The sequence below is a fragment of the Acanthopagrus latus genome, chromosome 13 (genome assembly GCF_904848185.1).
Source record: "Acanthopagrus latus isolate v.2019 chromosome 13, fAcaLat1.1, whole genome shotgun sequence".
NCBI classification, from domain to species: Eukaryota; Metazoa; Chordata; class Actinopteri; order Spariformes; family Sparidae; genus Acanthopagrus; species Acanthopagrus latus.
Genome location: NC_051051.1, coordinates 13,404,949 through 13,430,010, shown reverse-complemented (window position 1 = coordinate 13,430,010; position 25,062 = coordinate 13,404,949). Strand labels below are relative to the sequence as shown.

The following is a 25,062-nucleotide window of genomic DNA, read 5'->3' as shown; positions in this document are numbered from 1 at the left end:
TCTTGACAGCGGCGAGGGGAGCCGGGGAGGCAGGCTGGAGTGTTTTGACACATCATCAGCATAAACATACAGAAGTGGAAGAGGGGAGAGGAGATGACAGAGAGAGAGAGAGAGAGAGAGAGAGAGAGAGAAGAGGAGAGGAGAGGAGAGGAGGGGTGTGTTATATAAGACACAGGCATCACAGCTGTGATGCTGAGGCCAACCAACAGGATAAGGGACAATAATCAGATTAAAGCAGAACTGTAGGTTTGAACATGTGATATCATGATATGATGAAAAGAAAAAAGAAAATGTACTGTTGGACTGTGGGGAAGAGTTACGTAAAGCAGTTGTGTTGCAGGTATGTCTGTTATGCAATGTCATACGTTCGAAAATAACTCATCAGTTTTATTTCATTGATTGTCTTTAACAGGGGGCCCCCCAAGGGTCCTTAGAGTTACTGCAGGGGGCCGCCAAGCTATTGTCAGACCATTTTTTTGAAAGTTGTCCGTTTTTTTGAATGATTTAAGAAGCCACTGGAGAAACTGCACTGGATGGGGTTAACACGGCTGACGTTAGCCATCCTACAGCAGTTGCTGATTTGATATACGTTGAACGAAAGACCTCCCTACACGTTGTTGTAGGCCCAATTTATATTGCCACAGCATTTTTTAAACAATATATGCAGATCCAAGACCCCTGCTCTAACTAACTAAAAAAAAATGTAATTGTTAGGCAATTGTGGTTGTGGTTTTAATACTGAGGCTTTTATGTTTTGACATCTTACTTTTTATAGTGAATAAAAACCTCATGAAATAAAAAAAAAAAAAAAGAAAAGGAAAGGAAAAAATGATTCTGGGAAAAAATGTGCTATTCAGATTAAAAGCACAACTGTGTGAATACTCATTTTTTATAAAGCTGCGAACAATAGATATTCTGCAGTGAATAATCACATTGTCGAGGGGAAATATAGCGCCAGTGATTCCCACATTTTCTTATCCAATAAATTTGAAAACCATGGTGTCAACGCCAGTGGCACATTTTCAAGTACAAATTAGGTTTTTACACCAGCACAAAGGCAAAGATGATTCATCCTTTACCAACTGAAGAACTTTTGCATGGTTACTGTGTGGGGCAGGCGTCACTTCATTTCGGTTTGACTCATATTTCACACAAGAAACACCCACTCTGGCCCAACCAGACGTCGCCCCGGTGGGATCTCACTTCTCATTTTAAGGAGAAAGAATCCCATTTCAGCAGCTGAGGTGTAATCTAAAATCTAATTTTAAATCTAATGTGGATTACTATTAATGAATGAAATCAGTCACAGTTTGGGTCTGGGATTACTTTATCTGCTCGCTCCAGATAATGAGTCTCTCCCGCCTCCTCTCTGCGGAACATCTTCCCTCTCGGCCTCATAGTGTCACTCCCCTCCCTCGCGCTCGCCTGCGTTTTACTTCCTTCTCTCTCTCTCTCTTTCCGCAGCCTCCGTCGCGAGCGCCTATGTGGCTAAGTGCTGCAGGTCTGTTGTGTAATGCTAAATGACTCTGATGACTGCTCAGTGCAGGTCCAGGCTCTCTGGGGAGCTTCACCAGCTCGCCCTGCAGCCACAGACAACACACACACACACACACACACACGGACGCACACAAGCCGCAACGGAGCAGGGTGGCTGGGGTGCATGCTGGAGATAAGATGAGGGAGAGGTCTGCAATCACCCACCACCAGCTGGTTCCACGTGGGTTTTAAAGCCGGGGGTGGGGGGGACGGAGATCATTATTTGGTTTGTCAAAAGTACACGTCCGCACGTCATTAGCCGGTTTATTTTCAGTCATTAGCGGGACCACACATCGCCAACTCTCTGCGTCCTGTTTCGTGTGTTTTTGTGATTTTGTTGATAAGCCACCACAATTTCTCGAGGCCCATTATCACCTCTTAGCAGTGTCAGCGCATGGGAATAGAGCCAGGTTTTGACAGTTTTGCTCGCATTTATGCACTGTTAACCTCGCTGCTTATTAACCTCCTGTTCATATTGGTTTAATATCCTGCGTGTTTGGCGTGAGGACACCATACAATGGAGAGAGAGATAACATCAGCTCCTTGCATACCGAACTTGGCTAAAAAAACCCAACACAATGTGTGTAATACCGTCTGTTGTGTTTTTCGGGTCCAAACGTTCACGTCAGATCCTCGACCCAACAAAGCGCCATGTGTCAGAAGAACATTTTTCTCAAGAAGCTGCTTTGAACTGACAGGATAATAGGATGAACTACCGTCACACTTGAGTTACAAATAGATGTTTTGTTTCTTCACCATGAGGCATAGGGGAATATTGTCATGCTGTTTATTTTAGGCAGAAACAGGTACACCCTTCTCAAGAATCAGGGTGCAGCATTGAATTCTTCCTAATCAGAGTCGGTGCTGGCGACCCTGCCGTGCCGTCTGGTTGTCTTTGACCTACATTACAGATCTACAAGGGGATACAAAAAAAATGAAGCGGGCCTTTGTTTAGACTGACAAAAAAGACATCCGGCATTGTGGAAAATGTAAGACTGTCGATCAGACGTGTTGCTGTAAGGATTACAGGACACAATGCGCAGCACAACGAGGATCCACAAAGGAGACACCTGCTTCTCTTCATTCTGCAAAAAAAACAAAACAAAACAAAAAAAAACAGCAAAGGGAATGCTTCAAGGCGTCATTTTGTTCTAATTAATCCATTGTTGACATACAGTCAGATTAATCAACCTTATATAAGACACAGGCTGTCAGTGGGATGGGATGCACACTAACATCAGATGTAACCTTTGTGGAGCCTCATCTGCTCCCAGGAAATACCCTGTCAGTGCAAATCCTGCCTGTAAAATGATCTCCTGTCAGTCTTCCTTGAAAGCTGCGAAGCTACATGAGCAAAAATAAAGAAATCTGTCAGGCTTGGAAGCAAAGACATCCTCCTCCCAGTGCAACTCAGATTGAGGGATCCAGCATGTTGTTTTATTTAAAGCCGAAATACCTTGTTTAAGAGACTACATCACATTCTCTATCGGATTTATTTAATAGTTAGAATGTTTGAAAAGGTATTATACGTTCGCTGCTGCAACAGTTAGTCAACTAATCAACTAGCCGATTGAAACAAAGTTAATCGCCAAGTGTTTTGATGATCGATTCGTTGTTTCGGTTATTTTTCAAGCAAAAATGTCAAACGTTTGTTTCTTAAGTGTGAGGACATTCAGTTTTTTCTTCCTCATTTCATAATAAATGAAAAGTCTTTGTTAATTGGACAGAAGAAAAAATGTGTAGATTCTAGGAACTAGGAACTCATCATTTTTTGACAATTTACAGACTAGAATAATGAGTTGCAGCCCGAGGGCACACAAAGTGATTAGTGTCATCTCGCCAATGACAAGACAATAAATGTGTTCAGTCTATTTTAAGACGTTGCAAGGAAAAGACAAACAAACCATGACTAACAATAAGCCTTCACAGGCGGCAGGTCACACCCAAAACTCTCAGCGCAGGCACTAAGAGCTGATAGGAAAGGCTTCGTTATTCGTCACCTCATTCGTCATCTAATTTCTGCGGTCTTTGGCCTTAAATTGCCCCGTTGAACTTTTGTGAATCTGGCGCGATTAAGTGGTTGATTGACATACAGTAAGCGGCCCTTGATTATGAAACATGTTTAAAATGCTGCCCGTCCTCACAAGTTACATTCCTGGCCTGGCCACTATTGTCTCTCTGTTTGTGCTTGTTTATGCAGTGGAACACCGCAAGTCCACATGTTTGTGTGATCTCCACGGCGCCATCAGAGATAAGTCCTGGCTGATCACCAAAGATGGCAATCTCTCATAAATAAAGTGCAACTTTATGCAACAAATATTGAGCAGGAAAGCTCTCACAGCGAGGACGTGCACAAGTACTCGGTGGATGTTTACACCGCAGGCCGACGGGGAGGGAAGCGTATTCAGGGCCTAATTGAAAGAACAATGGTCAGCTGTGACTACTTTTCAAGACACGCTGACCGACTCGAGCCGCGTTTTCAGTGTAATAGAGGCAACATTTCCTTCCTGCTTCACTCCATTTCACATGAAACACCTCCGTTTGGATCTGAGAACTTAGTATTTGTCAGATCAGATGGGAGATAACAGGGAGGAGATGATGAGGAGAACAGATCTTAGCTAATGTAGAGATAATAATGGGATTTTCCAGTGCTGGAGGCACAACAAAGAGTTTTTTTTGTTTTGTTTTGTTTTTTTTTAAAGGCAGGACATGTTCCTGAAGGAATTACTTTGAATTTGGTAAGTGGCGTGTAATTATGATCAGCTATCAGTGTGAATGCCAGCATTACATAGACATGTTTTTTTTTTTCTAAAGGGAAGTGACTCAATGGTAGACTGGAAAACAGCTTACACAAACCCTACAGTATCGCCTCTGCGTGACATCCTGCCTTTATCGTGGGCTTATGTGACATGTTCCCCTCTATTAGCTCGACAAACACGGACTCCTTTTCTATTAAAACCATTGTTTGTCTCATAACTCCCTCCTCTTAGGCTGGGAGTGAACTGCAATTCTGCATAAGCTGTGCACTTAATTAATGGCAAGGACATTTGTGACTGAATTATCAGGTATGGTCCCAACAATGCTGCGAAGCTGCACGATAAATATGGAGATGATTCGGCGTAACCTTACAGAGTTGCTTGAACAATTAAGGTCATTTATTACTGCCGCCTCGTCCGACTGCAGGGCCCCCCCCCCTCTGAAGCCAGGAGAGGTGGTTTTGTGTTATAAAACCTCTATAGGGCTGATGAATTCATCTCTATTCTTTCTTATCTGTTTCATTCTCTTTGTAGCCAGGGTTTAAAGCAAAAAAGCTCAAAGTCTCTTGAACTTCTGACAGAATAGATAGCAGCAGTCCAGTGGAGAAAAGAAACTCAAAATGTTCCACAAAGAAGACAATGAATTGTAATTTTTCAGCCTTACACCTGTGAGTCAGGTAGGAGTGCCAAACCGGTCCCAAAATTCTTCAAATTCTTATTGAAGATGCTGCACATATTTCTCACAGTCTCTCATAGAGCAAATTACATCAATTACCATAGTCTTTGCACATTCCATGTGGGGACAAAGGCTGTCTAAAAAGGTAGGAGACACCGGTGGAAAACATTACTGCGTCAGTGTGCGGTGTCAGACACAGGTGAATCACGCTGTATGTGTCTGACGGTTACCGCTGCGTTTCCAAAAATGTAAGATGTGTGTTTAGAAAGACGATAGCCTGAAATATATTCAGTGTCCGCTTACTGATATTCAAAACCGTCTTCTCGTGAAGTGGAACAGCTCTTGACCTTTAAACGAGCAAATGTTTCTCACTTCACAACGCGCCATTAAGCCTGCAGATATAAACAGTGCGGTAAACGTCAGCGAGTCCTCGCCTCATCATCTATCATCCTTTATTATCATCACCATCAGCGTTTATCACCTGTTATCTTTAGAGGCACTTTATGCTCCCCTTTAACCCTTTGCGAGATGGACTGTGACGAAGTGCGTTTACTCAAGTGATGTACCTGAGTACAGTTGAAATGAATATTTCCATTTTTTGTTACTTTATGCTTCTACTCCATTGCATCTTGGAGGCCAGTGGTGCACTTTTTACCCCACTGCACTTGATTTTGATGACTTTATTTACTAGCCACAGAAGCAAATTGTTTTTTTTTATTTAAATAAATGTATTAATCAGTAATAGGATAAAATACACACAGATTCTAGTCATTGGAAAAATGCTGAATGTCAGATCCTTTAATTCACCGACCATCAATTATTAGTCAGCCTGTAGTAAACAGTATATACTGTACATATCTGCAAATATCTGTATAACTAACTTTTACTATTACCTTTGATACTTCAATCCCTCTAATATTAGACATGTTAAAAGTTTTACTCAACTATTGTTTGTCAGGGGTGGAATTAACTAAATAAGCAGTAACTTTTTGGGGTTATTGTAATTTTACACGTACCTAAGTATGCATGTTGAAGTAATCTAGTCTGAGGATTCTGAGAAACAGAGACCTCCTTGACTGAATGCCCACTATTGTTAATACATTTAACATCAACCAAAAAAAAAAGTAACCAATACTCTGAGTAACATTCGAGAAAAATACTTTGTACTTTTACTTAAGTGTCATTTTGATAGCAGTAGTTTCACTTGAAATACAGCGATGTATCTGTACCCGTACCTGAGTACAGATATCTAGTACTCTTTCCATCACTTTTATTTGTATGGGTGACCTTCCCTATTACTTGAGAGTGACTTTGGGGTATGACTCTGCTACAGTCATTGTTAGCTGGTAACAAAACTGTGCAAAACTGACATATGATACTTTAAACACTAATTCAAAACACTTCTAGCTTCCTTGTCTTCGTGTGTCAGTTTGGTTGATGTCATGTCATTGAACGTACTGTATATGTGGTACAGAGGAGCCTCTCGGAAGCTCCCTGAGTGGTGGAAAAACATAGTAATTACAATTAATTTTTCAGTGAATACAATTGAACAAGGTGCATCCCCACTGGCAAGACCCCCCCTTAACACACAAACACACACACACACACCCTATTCTCCTGCCACACAGAAGGGGGCTGGCAACACCGGACGTCCAGCTCTGGCTTTGATTGGCCAGCAGAACAAAACCCCCGGGGATGACTCACTCCCTATGATTCAATGCCGCGGTGAATAGAGCATCGGAAGGAGATGCACGTATGTTGAGTGCGTGTGATTGATATTCACGGAGCCTGTGCAGATACATTTCCCTATGAAACAGTAGTTTCCCCTGTAGAAGGCACCTGTGAGGCTCTGCATCCGGATGTGGGATACCAGGCGCTCAACAGCCCATTTGATCCTCAAACAAAACGGAGTGTGTGTGGAATAATTCACACTTCTCTTGACGGTGACTGACAGTCATTCAGATGGGAAAAAAAGTGGAAATGAAAAGCACTGAAAGGCACCTTAATTCCCCACCAATGCAGATGTACACTTGAAGTATTCTGCTGCTTTCAAGTGCTCCCTTAAAGCTCCCCACCACTGAGATTAGACTCTTGAAAGTAAATATGATTTGTCACGGATTCAGGTGCTCCTGCTTGGAAATTAAAATCAGTTTTTATTCAGTGTAGAAATCAAGTGGCACGGAAGCACTTTGTGCTGCAGTGGCAGGATGCAAAACGGAGCAAGAGCTATTTCGGGGGGCACGTTTGATTCAATGGGTTTATCGAGAAATGAAAATGAATTACCACGAGAAGCTGAAACGATAACATTCAACAGTGCTTGCTACCATGCGGGATGCAAACCAGTAATGTCTTGCAACACATTACATCATTATTATGCTCTCTACCCCCTTCAAACCAGATCTGATCAATTTAAATCCTCCTCCTGTCATTGAGTTTCTCTGTTTTCTTGGATTTGGAATTTGGGTATTTCCCACCGCCATCCTTGCAGCTGTGAAACCTGACAATCGGGGGACGGTCTCGCCGAGGGACAACGGTTCGAGGAATCCGACCGTCCATCAGCTGCCACAGACAGAATTAGAGGAACAGGAGACGCACGTCCTATCGGCAGGTCTGTACATGTCCGCAGGCTGGGCGTTGTCGCTGGGTGCCATTTACAGCACGGCAGAGTGTCACTTTGACCTGTTCGCCGTGGTTCGAGGTGTGTGTCTAGGTGTCGGCGTTCATTGCATAGCAAACGCGCCGCTTCCATAAATACAACTTCCCTCTTCAGCGTCTGTTGACTCATCCCCACCTTTGTGCCCTTTCTCGTCAGCGCAAGGTTACGTGCTGGCTGCAGCCGGAGGCGTTTGTATCGAGACTAAACTATGGATGAGTAATGTCTGTTAGTCAGTAAAACAACTTTGCAACTCCGTCCGAGACAGTCTCAAGTCAAAGCTAATGTTGTCCTTATTATCATATAGATGAAATAACTCATTTACACCCGGTAGGCCAAGAGCATAAATGACTGCCACAAACACCTTGGAAAATGCAATGCACTGTTTCACATAAAAGTTCCACTGTGCAGCAACAACAGAGACGCACGGACGCAGTCACACACATCTGATCAAAAGACGCAGAATGAATGAATGTGTCCACGATGTTGGACGGCGTGTTTGGCAAGAGCTGCTGGCTGACACATCCTCGACAACACCGCCCACCAAATCTGTGACAAAACAACATTTCTCCTGTAGTTCGTTTCCCAACAGGGTGAACCTTTCACAATAAGAGCACCTTTTTAAAGTGAACTGCCGTCCGTACAGAAGCCGCAGGTGTTTGTTTGTGACAGAAACTGTTTCTACACCAGCATTTTTGCACGTACGGAAAAGTACCTGAGGTATTTCACTGCTACACCTTAGCGAATTCCTCATGAGTGAAACCTCATGGTTTCCAAGAAGGAAGAGATAGTGTAACAGTTGAATGCCGGAGTGAAGGAGGAAACACCTTCATATGTAAGAATTGGCCATCTGTCAAATTCCTACTCAAAACAAATAGGGGCGGCTTATCACTTGTGTAACCGCCAACTGCTACTAAATGTAGCTCTGATTAGCTAGTTAGCCCAGTTAGCAGTGCAGTTTGTAACCCGGTATACAACGCTAGCACAGGAGCTTTGGAATGGGACGGGCCTGGAATAGCTACTTAGCATGCAACAGATAGGTTTTTGAAAGTTTTCAGCTAAAAGTCCTTTAAATGGAAAACATAATGGTATGTGCGTGATTTAACTATTGTGTAGAACAATGGTTCTCCATAACGGGTCCTTTTCCTGCCTTAAGGCACGCAATTACAGAATGCATGACTACTTTTTGTTTCATAAAGCATGTGTAATCAAACATCAAAACGCAAAACGATCTCATGCGCTGGGGCATCTTACCGTATTGGGGCCCCTTGAAGTGAAAAGGCACGTATAAATCTCTGGGTGGATATTCGCAGCCGAATTGTGGCTGCGGCGAGTTTAAGCGAGCATGTATTTGCTTAACAGAATGCAGCCTGGAGGTTTGAACTGTCTCTGGTGTATTATATTTAACACAACGCTAAATCTAATGCTGTTTACTGGAGTGCTGGCTCTAATAAAAGACAGCTGTGTATCCATGTGGTGCGGAGTAATTTACTCTGCCTCCTTCGCTGTGATACTCAGATGAAACAAGAACGTGAGAAAATCAATTGTGTTACTACAAAGGCTGTAAGAGGCTATGTATATTTCATTATCTTCATCTTGCCGACAGACAACGTGCAGAGAGAACGTTAATGCCACGACGAGGGAGCGGAATAAGGAAGCAGGATATTTCTTTCTGTCATCACCAAGCGAGCAATGTTGTCCACTGTGGCAACAGTTTGTTGTCATTTCCATCAGGTGTGCAGTACCGGTGGGAGCGGCAGCTTTGTTTTCTCCTTCCTTTAATGATTAATGGGACTGCCTGGTTGGGGCGTGACACATAGCTTTGGCTTGAGTAGGACACCAGAGCCGACCAAAACGTCTCAACTCAGACGTTCTCATACATCACATCCCTGCCTCCTGGAGTCCCCACAACGTTTCGGCATTCCTCGAATTTCTGATCGCCGCTAATTCTCTCCCGAAACCCCTCCTTTCGGACTTCACCCGGTGTTGGATTACCGGCGCGTTGACCGCCGTTCTGATGAATGCCACATGCGGCCTGGGAAATACCCGCGCGGCACTCTCTCGCCTGTCTCAGCAACTCGGCGGCTAATTCCCGCAGAAGCTGCCATCGAGTCCAACCTAAACCCCTCTTATTTCATTCAGTCTCTCAGCTACTGAGAGCTGATAGGTTGTCAGTGCAGCTGCGGCAGATCCCCCCCCCACCACTCTACCTGCTCGGTGTGAGAACTGCAGCTGGAGAGAATTACACGCTGCTTCGAATACCAGGCCGGCTGGCGAGAGAGCGCGCTGGAACATCATCTATTGCACATCGCCGGTGCATATTATAAGCAAACACATGTGGTAAGGATAAAGGAAGGTGGCTGCCTCTGTCCTTAAAAGCAAGAAGCAGTAGTGAGATGAGGGTTCAGTTGAGTTCCAGACTGCGATCCAGGCTCCAGCTTTAGTAAAAACATTTTTTTTTTTTTCCCAGAGACTCTTTCCTGTGGCTGGTGACATGGCAAGTGTTTGTGTTCTTGCATGTTTCCCTTAAAGGTGAAAATGGGATAAGAAAACAAGGGCTGAGACACACACACAGACACGCACACGCACACACGGGTACAAATGACTTCCACGAACCGTTCCCACTTTGTAAATGATGAGTGAGAACAGAGCAAATGAGGAAGCAGCAGCCCTGTCTTTGACCTTGACTTGCTGAGGTATGTGCAATGGAGCACATGTGTTTGACTGGAAAGGGCATCAAGAGTGTGTGTGTGTGTGTTGGTGTGTGCGTGCAAGTGTGTGTGTGTTTCTAATTGATCTGTTGATGTCACTCGGAGCAGAGGCTGAGCAGCAGCCTCCCGTGGCTTTCGGCCGATCGATCGCTCTTCAGCCTGTTTTTTCGGAGAGGCGAGAGAAAATATCACTAAAAGTCTTGTTCCCATGAATGCCCGGCCGCTCCCATGACGACCAGCAAAGATGATGAAATAACAAGCCCATTTTCACCGCATCCCCCCCCCCAGTGTTCGTGCGAGGAGAGATCTGATAGGACGTTTGCACACCGAGGGTTTGACAGCGCACATGTTTAATTGGCCTTAAAATCCTGATTGGATTGGCAGTCACTCATCGCCGCCGCTATTGGTGCATCGACAGGAAGTGAGTGGGAAGTAGACGGGGGAACGGGGTGCCAATCATCACCCAACAGCTGCCCTCCTCTGAGACATGGCCTATAAAAACAGCCCGAGACTGAGACACACACACACACACACACACACACACACACACACACACACACACACACACGCTGCAAAGTCGATGCATCATCGGGTCACCGTTCTATTCTCGTCCCAGCAGGAGAGCGGCCTCCGAACACCGTCTCGTCGCTTTTTTTTTTTTTGGCTTTGGGAGTCAATAGCGGAGAAGATTAAACCTCGCTGCCATGCATGACCGTGGGGAGGAAGTCACAGGTGGCTCTTTCTTCGGCCTCCATTTCCCTTCATCCCCCCGTCGCCTCTGACTCCTGTAAGGTGCCGATGGGAGTGACAAACAAGGCAACAACAGCTGCCAGACTACTGATAGAGAGAGAAAGAGAGAGAGAGGAGAAGAGAGAGAGGGAGAGAGAGGGAGGGAGGAGGTATCGAGGGATACCAGCGAGGCCAGGAGACAAAATAGGAGCAGCTGTGAGCAGCCAAAACAGCTGATAAAGCACCACTAGCTCCACTTCCAATTGTAGAAACTGTTTGATTGACGCTGATCATGAACCTATATAATTGTGGACACCTCAGAGACGGTAAATAACAGTTTCCATAGAGCCACTGAGCCTTCAGTGGCCAAAACCCCGACTTCAACTAAATACAATGCTGCCTTCCTGCGGTTCGGGCTTAAATGCCTTTGTGGCCAGTTTAAGTCTGATGTGTTAGCAAAGCTCAAGCCTTAAGTCTTACACAGCACCTGTGGCCTCATTCCTCACCGCTCACATACTGGCTGAATGGCAGACTGACACCATGTTAAGACCGGGGCAATGTCAGTTGGGGTATGTGTGTGTGTGTGTGCTGGTGTCGTGTTTCAGACAAGGTGGGCAGCCACACGGGGCGCAGACAGTCTGCGAGCTGTTTTGAGCGCCTGGCTCTCCCTATTAAGCCGCTGCCTCACTGTACATCCAGCCTGACTGACCCCAATAACTCTTGCTTCCACACTCAACCAGCGGTGGATAATTACTATGCATGCATCCATTGTGAGCGATAATTCGACCCATTAAGGCTTATTTTCCGATTTGCCTCCGAGCGCTTTAGTTCAGCTTGTTAGTAGGAGACGAGAGAATTCTCTCAGATTTCTCACTCCGGGAAAAAAAAAAAGCAGAGCGAAAACTCCCCCTGACTGAAGGTAACACCATCCAGGTGAAGCCCCTCTCCTCTTCCTCTCTTCCATTAACCTCTCGTGCCCTCTGTCCGCCCCCGGGGACTGGTCCTGTTCACAGCTGTGTGCAGGTGTCACTCCAGACACCCCCCACCCCGCCCGAGGACCATTAGCGCAGAGGCCTGTCATTTCCAGTGGGAGATCGGAGCCGCCCCGGTGCTCTGACTGCTCTGCTGAGCTCAGGTGAGAGCGTCCCCGCCTGCAGATGGACGGGGCCGGAGAGCTCCAGGCTCATGCCTTTACCCCAACCTGACTGACAGCTATGAACAGAGCTCATCCTCTTACACAGAGACCTGACGCCTCAGCTCCTCGGGCAGTAATGACTCTCGTGCACACACGCACACACATGCGTGCACGACAGAGATGAGCACATACCTCAGGTCAATTTGTGTTATGTAAGCTGCTTTTCGAAAGGGTCGGTGTTGCCAAATAACAGAAATAACTGGTGGTGCGGAGGCTGAGCTGACCACAGGGTATTTTCCTTGTGTTGTCCTTTAGCATGACAGCACCAGTGTTCACCACCACCGCACTGCAGAAAGCCTCCATCTTAACCTGCCAGTCAGTCTCAAGACATATGTTCATCGTTTTCCTGCCAATGTGAGTGTGATTATTGTACTTTTTCTTTCCCAGGAATGAGTGTCAGTAAGGGGTGGGCGATGTGGCTTAAAAAAATTTCTACATGTTTAGTTATCGTCAGGATACAATTTATATGTCTTGATATTTTGAAAGCACCTCATAAATTCTTGCAATCAAACTTAACAATATTATTACCTAATACCTCGACCTCAATTCTCGAGATGACTGTACTTTACACTTATGTTTTATCATGTTTTAACAACATCCAAAATCTAAGATGACATACTGTCATAGTAATATCATACATATTGTTGAGCCCGAGTGTCGTTATCTTAAAACAAACTGTGAAGAGGGACGTGTAACGGACGATAACATACTAACCAAAATCAAACTACATTTTTGTCGGAAACAGATTCATTATGTTATTGTCACATGCATTATCTAATGCCTCTCACTGCTGTTGGCTTGTTTCAAAAAATGGACAGATGTCTTGGAGCGCAACAATCAAAACACAAACACTGCAGCAGGTCTAAGAAACTCCTCAAGTGCTAAGGCAGGCTAGTATTTCCCGAAAGCAAACAACCTGTCAGTAACTCCCAGATATGGGAAATCTTTCATTCTGGTAGTTCTGATGCGGAGCCAAAGAAAAGGGTCAAAACGATCCTTTTTGCACAAGCTGATCCAGCACAGAGTTCACGGTGTGTGTGATTCTGACTCACGCTGTGTTTGTTCTACGACTTGGATACGGCAGTGTGTGGTCAGTGTTTTTAAAAAATGTGAGGGTGACCTGGCAGCGGAGGAAGAGAGAAAGCCGCAGCGCACACAACGCCCACGGCCTGCAAAACACCTACGTTGGCAGTTTGCGTTCCCAGGTGGACGAGAGCTGCCAGGACAGAGGGAGCGAGGAAGGGGAAAGGAAGGCCGAGCCGGCCTGGCCTGGCCTGCAGGTGCTCACAGAGGCAGGGATTGTTCCCTCTTGAGATGGAAGTGGTGGGGGTGGGGGAAAGCCAGGAGGGACATGGGCATATTATAAACACATACACACACTCACTTAGTCCCTTCCAGCACCCTGATTACGTCAACCTCCTAACCCCTTCTTCACACCTAGGCTCTCTGTCTGCGCCCACCCACTCTCACAACTCAAGGCACGGACACCCAGCATTCCTCAGGCCTGTGTGAGAAAGAGGTCGGCTGGAGATCAGGGGCCAAGCGGAGTCTGAACAGCGACAGGCCGGGACAGGCCAGGCAAATCAAACACGCAGCGGCCCTGCTTTTTAGCCCAATCAGCTGGGTGCCTCTCAGAGACCTGCAGACGGTGCAGAGGACAAGTCAGCTGCACACGGCCCTCAAATAACACACTGTGTGTGTGTGTGTGTGTGTGTTTAAGTGTGTGAGTGTGCATAACGCCAGTAATGAGCCAATGCAAACAGAATTAAGAGTCAAACACACCTCGCACTTACAGTTTCCTGTTTCTTGTGACGATTTTGTGCAAATTTGCAGAGCGTGCTGGTCAGAACAGGCATCACCTGGAGATGTCGGCGTTCAGGCACCCTGCCGATTAAACAAACTAATAAAAGGTGTTTGATTTGACACCACTACCAGCCGGTACGGGCTTCACACGAGGAGCTCTGGTTGTGCTGGAACACCAGGCTATTTATTTTTTTGGCTACCGCCGGATGAAAAAAACGACTTAAAGAAGGAGCTAAAGCAGAAAAGTGTGTAAAGCAGAGAGAGTTGCTGATGGAAAATTAATTGAGTGCAATATAGATTCGGGGCTGGAAATGAGTTTTGGAGATGATGAAATGGCTCATTCATCGGAAAAAAAGCCAACGCCGACTTATTTTTCCTGCTGGATATTTTTGTCCTCAACACGCTATTCAGCTCGCCTAACGTCGGTCTAACAACATCAAGTGGAGGAGGAAAACACTGGGCCATATTCTTTCCCCCCGCAAACTCCAACCTGCCTGCTCGCCCTCAATGGCACTTTGTGTGCGAGTTTGTTGGCGTTTGAATGAGTTTGAGGGCATATGGAGACAGGACTGGCTCCTGTCCTCCGGTGAAAGGGCTTTGCAAGGTATCTCCCTCAAAAAGGTGAATTCATTGGGGTCTAGAGTGGAACAGGAAACCCTGCCCTCGACCCGCGTCCTCAGACGCTCCGGGTACATGCGGGCAGGCTCTCCGGAGAGCAGCCTGCCTGGCTCCCGCCCGTGTTTTCCTTTTTCTGTTGACCTGCCCTGCTGTTGCTGCGGCTGCTGCTGCGAGGAAGTGGCGCTCAGTAAATATAAAAAAAAAAAAAGCTTTTGGCGCATTATGTCAGAATGAGCCGCCTGTCAAATTCATACTCAGGGCAAACGAGGAGCAGCATCATCAGCAGAGTAACCGCTAACCTGCCTGTCATTGTAGCTGCCATTGGCTAGTTAGCTTGATTAGCCGTGCAGCTGTCTGTCCGGACATGGAGCTCAGGGACCAGAAGTTTGCTGGTGTTTAATCCACTTAATTTATCTTATAACTTCAGTTACTAATTACTTTGGAGATTGAATGCTACATCATTTATTTAATCTGCAATGACACTGATTCTGAGTACAGTTATTTCCAAAAATGCCCCTTGATATCTAAGGACATTCACTATCAGACACTTTAATATTTTTGCCCAGGTAGTATTTGTGAGCTTGCCTTTCACTTTCACCAGTTTGATAGATTAACGAGATGTCTTTACTTCTGTTCGAATATGACTTTTGGGCACTTTTACAACACCGTCTGATCAATACTGCAGTATTCAGGCTTTCTTCAAATCACAGGCAGCACTTGGAGATACGAATTCTTGCAAAAATTAAAGCACATCTTGTCGTTATGGCCAACAATAATCTATTTCTGTCTCAGGCTGGCCGGCTGGACAGCAACAATGAGCCAATTTATATCTGTTTTCCTGAGAAAACTTCGAGTCGGTTTCTTTTCAAATCCTGCAATCAGAGCACTTCGGTACATATACAGGAGACAGTTTACAGCAAATACATGAGTGAGTCGATTATTTAAATTAACCCCACATCCGAGCTCCTTTTACTGAGACACCGTGTGTAAAAACATTGCAAGCATTGCTGCTGTTAACGGGGATTCAGCATGTATTTTTCAGCATTGCCATTTACAGGAAGACAAGAGGCTGATTGGGATCGGAGCCTCTACCTCTTTCGCCGCTCCATCCAATTCGGCGAACGTCGGAATATCACCGCTGCACAACAATTACCCTCATCGTGCGGTGAAAGGGTTGAGCTAAAAAATTAAAGCTCCACACATGCAATTATGGGATTAAAGGTGATTTACCTGTTTGCAGCAGGCCGACTCCGCTGTCTGTCTGTTCGTAGTGCCGCTGGATGTCTTGCACAACACCTGCAAAACAGGAGCAGAGGGGAAACGTGAGTGTGGTTACGAGACATAATAACAGTCATCATCACAGGTACCGAAAAACGCTGAACTCCGTTTGACTGCACGGCTGAATTAACTCCGGCTTTATGGGAGTGTTTTGTGGTTCGGGATTATTGCCGGATATGATGGATGGAGGGCTATCATTCACTTAAGATCGCTGAAGAGCAATGTGACATCCCGATAAGTGCTCTCTTGGCTGCCAAGCAGCGCTCAACTTAAGTAAATGGCAGCGACGACTTTAAACCGAAAGGGGTGTCATGTAGGAACAACGTCTGGCGTTAAACGGCCGGACACACCTTCCGTTGAGCGCTCGCGCTCTTTCGCCACCATTAGCTGCCCACTGGCTCATGGAAATGGCTGGGGCTGATGCTGGCGCGACCAGATGAGCTGCAGCCAGTCAATATTTCTGCTGGCTCCCATCAGTCACACAGGCACACGGCAGCAACCGACACATAGTTCTGCCGCGATGAAACCACAAGGCCTTTGAAGTCGTCCTCATCCTGTTGCCTGTAACCAAAGAGCAGCTATGCCGGAATGGAGGAAGCGTACATTCTGTGCGTGGCTCTAATGCCTTAATGAAGTGAACGGCACTCGACGCTTGGCCGAAAGCCACGTCTGAACGGCTGAATATCCGCTCATCAGAACATTATGACCCGTGTGTGTTCAACATATAGGAGAGGACCGCAGAGCATGCGCGGGGGGGGGGATCTCATAAACTTTTTAACACTTCGTAAAACTTCAGAAGATGAAGATGAAGAAGAAGATCAGAGGGCGATAAACCGCGAGTGGAGAAACCCCTTCATGGCTACCGTACAATTTTAAGCAGCAGTAAACAAGAAGCAGCAAGTCTGCATCAAATGAACTCGGCTCCTCTTGAGACCACCGGCTTGGAAAGGTTCAAAGTCTTATTTATTTTTATATATATATATATATGTGGGGAAGAGAGGAGAAACAGAATAAAACATCTCTATCGGAGTAATCCTGGTGTGCTTGGTGGTGCTAGCTGACTCTCTGCGAAACTGGCAGGCTGGTCCCGGGGATTGCAACACAAGCTCATGAAAATGGAACAGCGGAGGCATGACTAACATTTTAAAGAGCTGGCCGCCTCTGACCCGTCTGCTCCTCTCCTCCGAGCCCACCGCCACGCCGGCCTAACCCAGCATAACCCTGACCCCCGGACTGGTGCACCTGCAGCTTTGGGCTCGTGCAGAAATGTCCTTTAGTCATCTCTGTGCCTTGGAAGATGGTGATAAGGATCGCAGCCTTGCGGGCAGATAGCTGCGACCCACATAATGGAAGTCGATTCAGCGCTCGCCGGCATTGCATCACCTCACCTCACCTTGTCAACAGAGAGGCTCGGCGTGTTTCAAAGGCGGTGCGACGGCGAAGGCAGGTGCGGGTCGGAACTGTGACTGGGAGAGCAGAGGCATACGTCAGATTCCTGTCATCCGAGTCGAACCACCTGCTCGCATTCTCACACTACAGGCAGCATTCTTGCTCAGAGCGCTGCACTCACAACTCACTCGTGCCTTGTTTCTCTTTCATAATGACGGGGCTTTTAAAAGGTGCTGGTGTGCTGGTTTTCACCCAGTGTCAGTGAAACTCACAGTTTAGACTAGCGAATGACAAATAACTGGTTTGCTACAGCACATCTGACTGTGTTTCTTGTCGGCACACAACAAGCCTAGGGTACAATATCAAGATTAGATTGCTATCGTGATATGAGACCGTATATCGTGTTAGATTTTGGATATTGTTATATTGTGTTGTGACATTATGCGTTTTGTCCTTTCACGGTTTTAAAGTGATGTATTTTCTAAACTTAACAGAGAGCACTACTTGTTTCAATACCTGCCTTTACCCACTTGTTCAGTATATCCACAGTGCTAATGATTATTTAAACAAATTATCAATATTAAGTAAAATAATAAAATCATGAATGTTTTTGTCAAAGGTTTGAGGTATTTGACAGATATCACGATACGTGATTTTACCGTCCAGTCCTAGAATTTATGAAGTGCATTTGAATCAAAGTGAATAGTTTACTAGCAACATAACTAGTATCTAAATTTATCAAATAAATGTAAACTAATATATAATAAAACACTCAAGTGAGGCGCCTCAGAATTGTACTTTTGACACTGAGATTTTACTTTTTACTGCAATTGTCTGGCCTCCTTTGATTGCTAATAATCGTATCATTGTCAGCCCTGAAGAAAACACATCGGCCGTCCCCCTAACATACCGCGATGTTATCTTAAGGCCGTGTCGTCCTGCCCTATGGCACACAATGTGGCAAATATGCGTCAACAGCCTCGAGACAGGTAAGGCTCAATTCACCATTCCGAGGCAGGTAGATCTCAGTTCATATCCTGTCAAAGTGAGGGTGGATAATTCACATCAAAATTCTTTGCTCTCTCAAAATGAAGGAGCGGGCAGGCGCTTGGTAAGATGACCTGTCCCCCCCCATCCACTCGCAACACAGGCGCTTCCAAACGCGTCTTATCAAACAGCACATCAGGTTGTCACCCCTACACGGCCTGCGGCACCAGACAGGTTGGCTGTGACCACAAGCCCCCCCCCACCCCCCACAGCCCCCCCCGTCAAGCCCGTCATACAGCGACAGCAGTGTTAAACAGTGTACTGAACAACTGCAGCTGTACTCCAATTAGCCTGGAAGGAGCGCGCGGGCGCACACACATACGCCAACACGTACACGCGGCCTGCTGGGAGGGGGATTCCTGCGGCAGATGGTGGAGCGTCCCTCCTGGACAGAGCCTGCGTTCGTCTGAGCCACGCCCGTCTACAATTACCAGACAATTAATAAAGGTAGAGTGGGCCAAATGTGCTGTGAGATTAGGGAAAAAAACACAAAAAAAAAACGAGTAGAGCTGTGGCCACTGTGTAAAGTCTTGCGGTGAACACAAGATTGGATTAGTAAAAACACGAACATATCATGTAAGAAGTTCATATTTTCCTTTACTCCAGCAGCTAAATGTGAGTCCATTTAAGTGAAATGGTGGAAGTCCGATCAAAGCAACAGTGTTTATTGTACCACGGATTCAAGTGCAATGAGCTGAGTAATGGACTGCGTTAATCTGCAAGGGATTACAGAGAGCCGGCAGCTCTGTGTTTGTGTAGCGGCCTATCATCTCTACTCTGAAAGAGGCCGTTTAATTCCTAGAAATCAAACTGTCCTTTTGCTTTCTCTTTCTTCCTGTTCTACGCGCTCGGCACTGCATTTCCCCTTTCTCAAATAGGCCTGTAAGTGCCGCCTCTCCTTTTTCTTACCTGAGACGAGTGTTCTGGGGATTTTTATCGGGCCACCTTTTATCAAGACAAAGAGATTCAGTGAAGTGTCTGATTGCGGAGGGTACCACAACCCTCGCCCAAGCTGGCAGCGCCCAGTCTCGTTGCCGTGGCAACGCTGTGCGGGCACTCGGAGAGATAAAGGTCAAGAGACCACAAAGGAACTCAGCTTTCCAAATCTCTGCCTTTTTCTAATCCTCATCGTGGCTGCGTCTCGCAACGCAGCGTCTGCCAAGTGACACAAAGCCGGCGCTGACTCCAACACAGCGCCGAATAGGGCGATCGTATACGTTGAGAGCTACATATCAGCTCATCACTGTGGCTGTGGCGACACCGATTGCAACATCTAACCCAGAGGATCCATTAAACTGCGCAACGTTAATGAGTTTTCTCAAGTCTCGGGCCTCCAGGGGTTCCGTGCTCATGTGAGGACGATGCCAGGCGAGAAACACGGCAGGAATGTGGATCTTCCTGACGGCGCACAACAATAACACCAGCCACTTCCACGTTCATTCAGCGTAACAGCAAGGCACGCTCATAGCCACTCCCTCTGACACAATACACTGTCCGCTCCCTCGGATTACACAGAAAAACAATGAACAAAGCTGGAAGAAGTCATTAAAGTAATCACGTTTTTTGTTTTTTTTGTCACTCATCAAACATTTCCCGGTTTGAACGCACAGCAGCCCTGCGGTTTCACTTGTCTTCGCGATCAACTCGACTAGTTCTGTGGCGTGTACCAGCGCAAGTGCAGAGCCGCATTTGTGTTATTCTCTGACACTTACGGGCCCCTTTCATGAATTTACTGAGATGCTGAGCTGTACATAACAAACGGCGCCGCCGCAGACGGTCAAAACACAGAGCTGACACAGAGTCGGGGGGGGGACGGCAGCGTGCAGCTGACACTTATTCCACCCTCTCATAAAGTCCGCCTTTATGACCACTTCTTTTTTGTTTTTTCTTCAGCGTGGCTCGAGAAGAAATGACTCAAAATCGGTGAACGTTAAACATGCCACAAATGCTGCTTTTAGAGCAGTGAATTGTGAGTGAATAGTACTTTCTTTCAGTCAGCTGCTGTTTCCATTATAGACTGCTCACTAACAGGCGAGGATTTATGAATCTCGTGGATCAAAACATACGAGCTATGACTCCATTTACCATACTGCTAACACGTCGGCTGTTATTTCCTATTATACTTGTCTTGATCCAGAGGAGATGTTTAACTGAAGATACTGCGTGCTGTTTTGTTTTTGTTTTTTCGCAAAGGCCAGCTTTTGTGCAGTGACGCACGCTGCCAGCATTGCTCCTTTGGGACCACCGTACACTCACAAATACACCATAAGTGAACACACACACCACACACGCCCACTCACACCACACCCCATAAAGCCATACACAGATTTACACACACACACACACACACACACACTGTAGAACTCCATCAGCTAGGAGAGGACAGATTTCATATCAAATCCCCGACCAGAATCCCAGACTCCGGGATCTCTGGCCCCCCTCTGGTTCTATTTCTGCTCAGAGAAACTAGGCTAAGAGGAAGGAGAGAACAGTGGTCCAATTTAACGGTGACGCGAGGCGGAGAGAGACAAAAGCAGCCGGAGATAGAGGAGTCATGAGGAAAGAAATAGGTGGTGGCCACAATGGGGTCAGCCTGCGTTGGGTTCGTCTTGTAAATCGTGTGTTTCCATTGTTTATATATATAGTATGCGTGTGTGTCTGTGTGTGTGTCTGCGTGTTCCCCTTTCCCCTGGTTTCACTGAGTGTGTGTCTGAGTGAGAGGGAGCCAATGGATGGAAGTCATTCATCCTGGCCTGAGTGTGACGGGCAGCGGTGTACCGCTCTGCTGATGTGGCCAGATTCCTCCCCCCCCCCCGCCACCACCATTCCTGCAGAGGGGTGATCCCTTTTCATGTGTCAACCCCCATCAGTATAAATAGTCTGGGAAAGGAAGAAAAGGGGGACATAATGAGTGAGGAGAAAGTGCATCTTTTCTGGTTGTTCTCGCGACCGACGTTTTTTAGGATTTGCGAGAGGCAGCGGGGAGCAGCAGCGCGGAGGCGAGCCGGGGCTGCAGAGCGCCTCAGACTGAAGCGAGGAGAGAGGCGACCACAAATATGCCCGACTGTGGCCGGCGGGCTCCTGACCGACTGCTCTCCTCCCTTTGCCATGTGGCCGCAGTGGGTGGGGGGGGGGGGGCGCTTTTTCCATTCCACTTCCTTTCCCTGCCACACAGAAAGGAAACGTGCTGCAGATGTCTGGGAAAAACAGCGGAGAGCGGCCTGCACGGGAGGCCCTCGGAGCTCCGGCAAGAGTATGAAATCAGCGAGCGATGGGGCGGGTGCGAGTGCGCTAGAAAGTTCAAGTCCGGCTGCCCACACTGCTTCACCCAAAAACCACTTGTAGAGCACACTGTGTGAGAAACACAGTGAGATCTCAAGAGCAACAGTGAGAGTCACTCCACAGACAAGCTCCTGCTTTGAGGATACAAAATAAAACATCGTCTGTTTGAGAGCTGCTCCACGTCGACCACCGGTAGCCCTTTGGAGCGATGGTTTCATGAATGGATCGTTGTTCTATTTGTGTGGCGCACCGCAAGAAGAACTCACACATATGCAAGCAGGCAAACAGTCGGTGCAATTGACATTGTTTTGTTGGTTTGTGTTCTACTAAACAAAAGGTGGTGGTGGTGGTAACACGCCAAGAGATGTAGCAATGCACGAAGAACGGAGAATGCTCAGCAGTAACCGCCGCCTCTTAATGGCCTTCTCTGTCCTGACTGGCTAAAGTGGGCAGGGATACCACAAAATTGAATTTATTTTTTTTACTGCATGAGCGGGAGGAGGAGAGACACGGGTTACTGACCAAATACTCTATAACAGTGCTGACTGTTGGAATATAGAGGTATTTGATGCTTATTTTAATATAAATATATCACCAACAGCAGCTTTAATGAGAAGGAAACATAGGCTAAACACCCTTTTGGTAAGAAATACTGCATGTAAACATAACATGACCTGGAAGTTTAGGACTCGTGACTTGACTTGACTTGACGTGAGAAATAACCTGACGACTTCTCTGTGCTCATTTTCAGTCTGGCTGTCAATTTTCATTGCACAAAAGAGATTTCCAGTCTTCCAACAACTCAACTTTTCACTCCAACGCACACATGCACACACACTCTGCAGCGTCTGATAAGCCTTCATTTCGTGGATGCTTTCCTCAAGCTGTACATCCCGCGTCCTCCTCTCACCCGTAGCAACACGCCCACACCAGCGTAAATACTATTTCACACAGCGTTCCACAATGCCCGGATAAGCGAGCGAGACTGCTGGTTTCAGTTCATCTTCCTTTTTTTTTTTTTTCCTTCTCTCTTTTGTTTTTGTTTTGCTGCCGTTGGTAGGATAACCTAAGGTTGAAAGTTTCATCTACTCGTCTAAACGTCAATCTAGATAACTCCCCACCATCCCAAGATCGAAACTGGAGGTGAAACTCAAGTTCACTGTGATTCAGACGATTTGCTTGTGCTGCAAGAGGCAGGTTTCAAAGCAAAATTGCATTGTCAGTGCATTGGTGGTTTTAGTTCATGATTCTTATCTTTATTTTGCTGACTCCGGTTTGGATGCCATTTCGAGTCAATGTAAAATGACAGGTCACTTGCTACACCACTGTGCTACAGCAGGGTGACTGCACTCAAATCCGAACTGCTGCCACTGCGTTGAGGATGAATATTCTGTTAGAACAGTGATGAGGCCCCCTTTGACATTTGAGACAGCTTTCACTCTAATCTTCTAATTTGTGACAGCCAAACTGGGGCAAAATCAAATTAAAGGCCCGCAGGTTTGCCAGCCGTACCACTTTGATAAATCAGGCTTTTTTCCTCTTTTTTTTTTTTTTAAAATCCTAATTTTCTTTCACTAATCAAAAGCTTGAATTCAGCTCAAGGGTTCGCGGTGCATTAGTCCCAGCCGGCGCGTGCTAAATATTTGATGGTAGCGGAGAGGACGCATTGTGAAGCACCGAGGGAGCAGACTAAACCTATAGCTCATCAATAATACATCCGACTCCGGGGCCACTTGTTCGTATGAGATAATGCATTAGATGTATTGGACGGAGACGCAGTGAGGCGAAGCAAAGGTATTTGAGCCGGGATGAGACTGTCTGACTGCCAGGGGATCTCCGTGAGCTGCACTCGTTCACACCGTCGCCTCTCAGGAATACTGAGCAGCAGTTGAACTCAACCTTGAATGCGGACCCCGGAGGAGGGTTATTTATGTGGAATTTTGAAAAGGAGCCACGATAGTCTCAGAAAATCACTGAGAGAGACTCGAACGCTGTCGGCTTTTATCTCAGAGACAAGCGATATGGACGGCGTCCCTTTTGAGAAACCCACAAAAAATGCCCCGAGGTATAAATTCAGTTTGGCTGAGCCTTGAACCATTTCAACATCATCTTGGAAAACAGCCTCAGTCCATAAAAAAAAGAGAAATATTGATAATGGCACTATGCCTTCCAGACAACAAACACTAATATTTGAAAGGAAGATCTCTCAAGACAGTCGTAATGATAACCAAGAGGCCAAAAGCCATGAAATCTCTCAAACACACAGTAAGACAAAGAGTCTGCAGCCACGCGAGCAGCTCTGTGAGCCCGTACAAAGCAGTGCTTTGAAATAAATGCTAATGTGAGCCCGATGACATGCTCACAGAGATAAAGCGAACATGCTGACCTTTGTGCATGTTGTGTTTAGCATGTTCACCATCATAGCTTTGTGTGTTCACATGCAACTCCTGCCAATTAGCGCAGACGATATAAGATATGAAGGTGAAGAATTGTTCCTTGGTCTCTGCAGACATTTTCTCATAAAACAAAGGATTAAACAAAGTGAAATTTTGAGCAGAGGGTGGCACAAGAGGAGAAATTATGGACTCACCACGAGTTGTTTGCAGTTCATCCTCTGGAAAGGATGAAAGTCTGTACCATAATTTGTGCCAATCTTTTCTTTCAGCGTTAGAAATATTACACTGGTTGAGTCATAACTTTAACTTACTGGAGGCATCAAATAAAACTGAGGGGATTCCCACATTGAGTCATCCTCAGGGGAACATGATTTTTCTTGGATTGAAATAGTTGCTGAGATTGTTTTAGTTTGGAACAAAGATATTTCAGTTTGGCCACCACTGCCGTACCTAAATTCACCCAGAGAAACACACCATACATATCATCCTGCGCTCTTTTTAATTATGGAAATGTAGGGTTACATCAATGTGTGTGTGTTTGTGTGTGTGTGTGTGTGTGCCAGTGTCCGCACATGTGAATTTGAGAAATCCTGTCAGTAATCCCGGCGCTGTTTTACATAACAGTGTGGAGGATTAAAGTCATTATGTAGTGTTTTTTAATGAGATTTCATTCCTCCTCTCTCGCTTCCTTTTCTGCTCTCTGGTTTTATGCAGATGTGGGGAATCCACCGTCGGGGGTATTGAAACATTATGCTGTATAATTATCATAAACTGTATCTACAGTCAAGGCTGGCTTTCAAACATGATCTTACCTGATGACACATCTTTAATTATGCAAAGGTACTGTAAAGCAGCATGCTCAACTATCCCGCTGATATTTGCGTTTAAATACTTTATACCTGCCCATCTACTGTTAAAAGAATATTCTCCTGCGCTCTCAGCTTGACAACTGACTCATCTTCTTCATCTGACTTCTCCTTGATTCAGTCGCAG

General features: G+C 46.1%; 1 protein-coding gene across 2 annotated transcripts in view; it reads right to left on the bottom strand.

Moving 5' to 3' along the window:
* spns2 (spinster homolog 2 (Drosophila)) overlaps nucleotides 1–25,062 on the bottom strand; it is a 65,125-nt gene that overhangs the window by 27,919 nt on the left and 12,144 nt on the right. For both annotated transcript variants that reach the window (XM_037119052.1, XM_037119053.1), the window contains exon 2: nucleotides 15,908–15,973. In XM_037119052.1, the coding sequence (XP_036974947.1) occupies nucleotides 15,908–15,973 (66 nt within the window). The remainder of the gene's footprint in view (nucleotides 1–15,907; nucleotides 15,974–25,062) is intronic.